Here is a 7,914-nt window from a genome sequence, read left to right as displayed (position 1 = left end):
TTTAGAAATATTATGTATTCTCCTGTGTTGGCAAAGGTTTATAAATGATTTACGTTACAAATCTAGTGAGAAAATGCACAGTTTTCCCAGATGAATGTTAAGCAATTCAAATTCACAGCATATACAGAGGAAGAGTTTATCCTTTAGTCTTTACCGGTAAGTTACCATTAAGAGATCATGTCATGTGTGAACAGGATCTTTTTAAAAATCCTGGTAAATTTGTTTTGGCAATCATATCGTACTTATGGAGATGACGTGATTACTCTGAGCTGTTTATAAAGCTCCGCTGCTTTTTAGTTAGTTTTTCTATGTAAATATGCACTAGATGGACATCTTTGAACATTGCGCCTCGCAGCTTTTTCAACGTGTCGCGCTTCTCCATTCATCAGGGCTGCGACTCTGCAGTTGGATACTATTATGCGCGTCTCGTGTTTATAAGAGCAAAACATTCTGATTGGCTAGTAATGTTAGTTTGGTTGAGAGTGAAAGCTGAGTGAAAGTCATGGACTCGAAAGTGATATCAACAAGTTTTTTTTAAATGTAGGATTATTTTTTTCTGCAGCCAAACGCTGCACGCCGGAGATCCGGCACGATGCCGGAGAACTTTAAGCCCTGCATGATGCTGTTTTGTTTATAGTTGTTTAAGCAACTTAATTATGGCGGGTTTTTCCCCATACCACTGCCATTACCATTGCCATTTGCCATTATTTTAAACATTATGCACTTTTTTTCGCAGATAGTCATGTTATCTTATGCTTTGAATAAACGTGCATTAGTAATATTTTACTCTATGCGCCCTCTTGTGGCCTCAGGAGAGAAGCCTAAAGCTTTTCTTCACCCTAACTGAAATTATGCATTTTAAATTCGAATATAATTCGAATTTTGATCATATTTAAGTACAAAATTCGAATTTAGTTTTTCAGCCATTTTGACAGCCCTAAGCTGAACACACCTATATAGTTGATTGGTGACGAATATGATGCACGGCAACAACTCACTGTGTAATATAGCGTATAGAATGCAGTTATATGCCCCTAAAATTCAAGATATTAAGGAAAAAACACCCCTGTATGAGACTTTGTCTTATATTTATATCTTATGAATGATATAGTTAAGCAATATCACAAGAGCAACAAGTGCAATATCACCGAGTGCTGTTTTTGTCCCTAATAGCATGAATGCAAATGTGATGTTGCTTTTATACAACATTTCAATAAATAAGAACTTAATATTGCGTTATATTTTAGACAATTAGGTTCAAATTAAAATTTGAACACATTATTTTTTTTCTTCTCGAAATTAATTCGTTATATTAACGTGTTAAATTGACAGCCCAAAAATAAACACTTCAGTAAGCCTGTATGTATTGGCAACGAATGAATGAGAGAAATACCTTTAACTGACAGGGCATCAACGTGCTCACTCACCCTTGTCGTGGTGGTGCCAGCCTCCGGTGTAGTAATCGTGCAACACATGAGGAGAGCTCCAGGTGTCCAGAAGGTAGTCCACCTGATGCTGCTTCCTCCAGGTCAGACTCTGACAAAGGATCTCTCGTGCCTTATCTATGTTGAAGTCCCGTGCACGCAGGAACCTTAGAATATGCTCATCTTTTGGGATCTAAGAGGACAGGAGGATCAACAACTAAGCTAGACAGGTTGGTTTCTAGACTGCTACTGACAAAATGTGACGAGATCATAAACTTGATCATTAGTGAATTGTTTGAATACATGTCGCTATGCTTAAAAAAATGAATGCCCTTATTACAGAAATTATGTAATTAAGAAATGAGAACAGAAATTGAAATTGCAGATATGTCTTATTTTCGTACATAAAACGTTTTGAGGGAATGACGCATTTGCACAAATTGTATTTTAATGTGACCTACTTTTCCTTGCAAAAAGTGCTTGACGTAAATGGAAATATATGAGCATCACACAGTCAAAGACATTTTTTTTAATTTTTTTTGGGGGGGGGGGGGGGGGAGCCTTTTTTTTTTTTACATAATACACAACTCTAATGTATTAAATTTATGGCTCTAATAATTAGAGTAATAATTATTAGATGGCTAATATCTCTCTCTCTCTCTATACATATACCTATGCATTAATAACAAGGATAAACCATCTGGTTTATCATACATACACAGTCACAGTTATCAGCCAATGCCAATAATCTCATAATGTCCACATATCAGCGGATTAATCACACATGCCAATAGATATCGATCCTTCTGAATGAAAATTAGAAAATTAGAAATGTGTGTGCGCATTTCACCTTGCCCTTGTGTGTCTCCTGCAACCAGCTGCGCAGGCGAATCAGACAGCTCTCCTGAAGGGGTGTGAGGTCACCCAGATAACGTTTGATGTAGTCTGCATCCAGTTTATCTAAACATAGACTGAAACAATTTACATCTAGCACATCTTAAATAAACAATGTTTATATGAAACGTTAAAGGTATAGTTCACCAAAAAATTCAGTCATTAATTACTCAACCGTCGTTCCAAACCCGTAAGACCTTTGTTCATCTTTGGAACACAGATTAGCGCTTTCTGACCCTGCATAGACAGCAACGGAACTACCACGTTCAAGGCCCAGAAACGTAGCAAGGACATCATTAAAATAGTCCATATGATATCAGTGGTTCAACCTTAAATTTATGAAGCTACAAGAATACTTTTTCTGCGCAAAGAAAACAAAAAAAACGACTTCATTCAACGTTTTCTTCTCTTCCGGGAAGAAATCTTTGTGCCATTCACGAGAGTACCACGACGGAAGCGTGTACATTCCTCTGCTTGTAAACAAGGTGCAGCACATGCGTGTTTCTACATTAGAACACCGGCTCCTGTGTCAGCAGCACCACATGCATGCATCGCAGTACTCTTGTGAATGTGCAGTGGAGATTGACACGGAAGAGAAGAATTGTTGAATAAAGTCAACACACAAAAAGTATTCTTGTAGCTTTATAACATTACGGTTAAACCACTAATGTCATATGGACTATTTTAACAACGTCCTTACTACATTTCTGGGCCTTGAATGTGCTAGTTCTATTTAGGGGTATGCCGGTATCAAATTTTCATGTTGCGATTTATTGCTAATGCTTTTATCACGGTATGCGGTATTATCACGATATTGAAATTTAGTTTTTAAAAAGTGCTGTCATAATACAGTATAACAGGTTTAATAACTTTTTTCTTATAACAAAAATAACTGAACATTTAAATGCAATAAAGTAAAACAGAAAAATTTATAAAGTTAAAAGTTTTACACAGATTAAAGTGCAAAAGAACTATAAAGACCAATAGGTATCACTTTACAATAAGACCTAATTAGTTAACCTTAGTTAATGCATTAACATTCACAATGAGCAATAGCTACATTTGCGACAGAAGTTATTAATCTTTGTTTAAAAAAAATACAAGTCTTAGTTCATGTTAGCTCATTAAATAACACACTTGCAACTTTAGATTTTAACAACGTGTTATTAAATATTGGAATACCTAAGATTAATGAATGTTCAGAAGAATTTTCATTGGCAGTTTATGTTAACTAATGAATTAACTAATGTTAACTAATGAAGCCCTAATGTAAAGTGTGACCGAACAATAAAGAATCAAAACACTTTCAAACAATATCTAGGGCATGTTGTAGTCCAGATTAAAATGTAAAAAAAAGTTTGAAAATAAATAGCCTATTAAGTCTAAATATTTAAGTATTTGGCGCTGTGATGAACATCATAGCAAATACACAAATCTGAATGGCTATTTAAATCATTTAAACATGATTCAGAAACAGGAAGTAATGCAGCTGCTTTGTTTACAGGGTTTCCGGGGTAAAGGCTGCATTTAAATGAATTATTATATTATTATTATTATCATTTCTGCAGTTTAGCGCCATCTGCTGTCAGAGAGTGAAAGTGCGCTTTCATCCAGAGCGTCTCTCACATGTTCCGCCATGTGCTTCACATCCGCGCTTGTTTACATCAGAGTGCGCACGCGTCTTTCACGCAGCATACAGCGGTGTTGTGCATTTTGACCAGTTGATGGGAAAAGTATTCTTAAAATGCATTCAAAATTCGGAATAATTTGTAATATATAATTATTCAGGGTATTTAGAAGTGCCCACGATAACAATATCGTGCATATTCATTACCGTGATATATCGCATTACCGAATACCAGCACAAGTCTAGTTCTATTGCTGTCTATGCAGGGTCAGAAAGCTCTCAGATTTGATCAAAAATATCTTAATTTGTGTTGCGAAGATGAACGAAGGTCTTACTGGTTGAGTAATTAAGGACATTTTTGGGTAAACTATCCCTTTAAGCTGAACAAATGTTCCCAAACAAACTCTAAATTGAAGATTTTTTTTAATGCTAAGTTTTAATAAACAGAAACATGCTATATTTGTGGTATAATTTTGAGGCAAAGTACAAAAGGGAAGGCAAAAAAAATACAATGTTCTAATATAATGTAGAAAAGGTCAGAGTGGCAACAGTGTTGGTACTAACCGTCTGGACTGGCTACAAGGGCATCGTTCAGGCTGCCCAGAGGACTGCTGCCCTCTTTACACACTTGAATCTCATTCATGCTCTCAGGAGGGGCTTCAATGGTGATTGTGGGAGTGATAGGCAATGCAGGGATAACAACTGGCACCATGGGCTTTGTGGGTGATGGTGGGCAAGGGCTCCACCGAGGTACGCAAGTTATACCTTCTTCCTCAAGCTCCCTCAGGTAGTATTCAATAATCTCCTTACCCTATAGAGAAATAAGAACACATCACTCACTTTTCACTACTTACTTTTTTTTTTTTAGATGATAAATACACATGCATTAAAGACGTCACAAAAAAGACGCAAGTTTATGGGAGACAACATAGACTTTCTGTGAATTACAATACACAAACTGTCTTCGTAATTCGGAGGAAACAACACTAGCATAACATCTCTCCATTAAAGACGTGACAGTTCTGAAATTGGAATTTATCTGATTACTGAAACATGTATAAAATCTTTATAAAAAAAAAAAAACTAAAAAAAAAACTAAGAGAGACCTCTACTGAGTTTTTAAATTCTGACCTTTCAGTTAATTGACTTAAAACTGAAACTGTAATGCAAATTGTTATGGATTATTTATAGCATGCGATTAAATAGCATGTGTTCTCACCATCTCTCATGCTGTTAATTGTAACCAGTGTGACACCAGCATTAAAATACCTCTACACCAGTCTACAGCAGAGACAGTTATAACCTAAAAGTTATAGTTTTTAAGTTATAACCTAAAAACTGTTTAGGGCTGCACCCTAATAGTCGACTAAATGTTAAGTTGACTAAAACTTTATTAGTTGGTTATTCACAGAAAAAACTGTCCATGACAGATAGATTGTTAACTGCTGGTCCTTGAGGACCAGCAGTTAACAATATAACTGCTGGTCATATTTACCAGCAGTTAAATATGCTGGTATATATCTAGTAATTATATGCTAGATATAATTACATTATATCTAGCAGAAAATCCAAAAATTGCATCATTCATTGACCTCAAATATGGCTTATCATTGAAACATTTAAGTAGTAGCAACTTTACACCGCCATTTGCTCTAATGTTACACTAGATAAATGTGCTTTATTAGGTACATATCCAAGTGTTTGTGCGGAGTGTGTAAGGTGTTAGCACTCTTACTGCATGACATGGAGGCACCGGCGCAATCACTGGCATTTTTTCCTAATAACAGTGGAAAAAACTTAAAATATGCTGTCATTTTTGCTCATACAGATAAGAGTAATAAATAATTCAAAACTGTCAAGGGATTTATTTTATTTTTATACACTCACAATATCAAGATGATCTTGAAATGTCTACTTTAAAATTAACCAAATTAAAGGGGTCATGAACTGAGAAACCAAAATTCCCTTGATCTTTTGACATAAGAGGTCATTGTACTATAAAAATGTCCTTAAAGTTTCAGAACTCAAAACTTTCTCGTTAGTCTAAAAACAGCTTATACCGAAGCCAGTCTGCCTAAATGACAGCTTGTGGAATGTACCACTCTATGATGTAATAGTGTGGCTAAACACCACCTCCGCAGAAGAAGATCAATGCCTGCTTCTACAACACTGCCTGTTTAGCCCTGCCCACCGATTCACGCATGTAGTGTGTTTACGAGAGAGGTGAACGCAGGTCTACGCCGAAACCAAACAATAAAGATGGCTCTGAAGACAAGACAAGTGTCTTTCAGTGCCAAGTTGTAGAAAAACAGTCTTTGCATTGCCTTCCTTCTGATCCCAACGTTAGAAAAGAGTGGATGAACTTTTTTTTTATGAAGTTCCAGGCCGCGTCAGTAAGAACTTGGTCCTACAGTATGTTCACTTAATTTTACTGCGGATTCGTTTACAAACAAGGCACAATTCGACGCAGGATATTCAGAAAGATGATAAAGACGATGCTGTGCTGACTATATTGGATCCGTCGCAACACAAAAGTTTTTACGTGATCACTATTGCTTTGTCTGTTAAACAGATTGTTTGATATGAGTATTTATGCGTTTTAACCTAAATCACATCAGCGTACATCTGTGAAGGATGTAGTCTGTCAAACATACACAGCTGTTAGCCAATCATAGCAGAGGGTGTTTACTTCCAAGTCTACAATCCGCCTGTACTGTCCACTGTACTACGGAGATGGGGAATCAGCATCCACGTCATCTTTGCAGCCGACACACTGACTGGGAAAACACTAGTTTATTAATAAATAATTACAATATCTCCTTGCTATTTTTCTAAACAAAGCTACTACTTTTAGGAATAGGCTATATATATATCAAAGGCTTACTATAAGTTTAGTTCCCCAGCCCCCAGTATATATTTATTTAATTAAATTAATGTAACAGACCAATGCCACTCCAATTCATTGTTGATCTTTAGTTGTTGATCAAATTTATTTAAATGGGTGGCTGTCGTAAAATTGTTTTAATGACATTTACTCAAACATACATTAAAATAAGATACAAAACAGTTTAAGCTGTTTTACTAACTTCTTTCCACAGCTGAAACACTGTGACACATTTTAGTAAGTTCTTCTGTTTCTTTCAATATACATTCCGATGTTCATTCATGTTTTTTTGTGCTATAAATAGCAGAAAATAGGAAGATATGATCTGTTCAGGTTAATTGCGTTTTGGTCTCGTACTGTATCGCATACCTTGTCAGTGTCGTGCGCTTGCTTAGCCCTTTGTGATAAACAGTAAAGTGTGTTTAAGCGCTAGCAAAAGACAGTGTAAAGAAATACTCTTTGAGAGAAGCAGTCAATCAGCGGAAGTTAAAAGCAGATCGTAAGTGTATTTATTTCTTGTCTCATTAGTGTTTAGCGCAGTTGTCGTTGCTAGGAGACACTTGTTTTGTTTACTGTGTTGAGACGAGCTAAAGTTAAGTTTGGTCTCATACTGTATCGCATACCTTGTCAGTGTTGTGCGCTTGCTTAGCCCTTTGTTGTGATAAACAGTAAAGTGTGTTCAAGCGCTAGCAAAAGACAGTGTAAAGAAATACTCTTTGAGAGAAGCAGTCAATCAGCGGAAGTTAAAAGCAGATCGTAAGTGTATTTATTTCTTGTCTCATTAGTGTTTAGCGCAGTTGTCGTTGCTAGGAGACACTTGTTTTGTTTACTGTGTTGAGACGAGCTAAAGTTAAGTTTGGTCTCATACTGTATCGCATACCTTGTCAGTGTTGTGAGCTTGCTTAGCCCTTTGTTGTGATAAACAGTAAAGTGTGTTCAAGCTGAATTCAATTTCCGTTTTGTCAAACGGGTATAAAAAAAGGATAGTACACTGCGGCAGCCCTCGTGTGAAAATAGAAGAGTGTAAAGACCATTGACTCTACCATGCGACTCCACAGTGCAGGGACACAGACAAGGGACATAAG

The 7,914-nt window shown here is 36.3% G+C and overlaps 1 protein-coding gene across 1 annotated transcript in view; it reads right to left on the bottom strand.

Moving 5' to 3' along the window:
* LOC107751175 (SEC14-like protein 1) overlaps nucleotides 1-7,914 on the bottom strand; it is a 65,354-nt gene that overhangs the window by 28,144 nt on the left and 29,296 nt on the right. Inside the window, exons 2-4 of the mRNA XM_016566852.1 lie at nucleotides 4,510-4,756; nucleotides 2,275-2,384; nucleotides 1,428-1,617 (exon numbers count right to left, since the gene is read on the bottom strand). Of these exons, the coding sequence (XP_016422338.1) occupies nucleotides 1,428-1,617; nucleotides 2,275-2,384; nucleotides 4,510-4,756 (547 nt within the window). The remainder of the gene's footprint in view (nucleotides 1-1,427; nucleotides 1,618-2,274; nucleotides 2,385-4,509; nucleotides 4,757-7,914) is intronic.

Source organism: Sinocyclocheilus rhinocerous, unplaced genomic scaffold (assembly GCF_001515625.1).
Source record: "Sinocyclocheilus rhinocerous isolate Xijiao unplaced genomic scaffold, SAMN03320098_v1.1 scaffold2656, whole genome shotgun sequence".
NCBI lineage: Eukaryota > Metazoa > Chordata > Actinopteri > Cypriniformes > Cyprinidae > Sinocyclocheilus > Sinocyclocheilus rhinocerous.
This window is presented reverse-complemented; position numbering and strand designations above follow the sequence as displayed.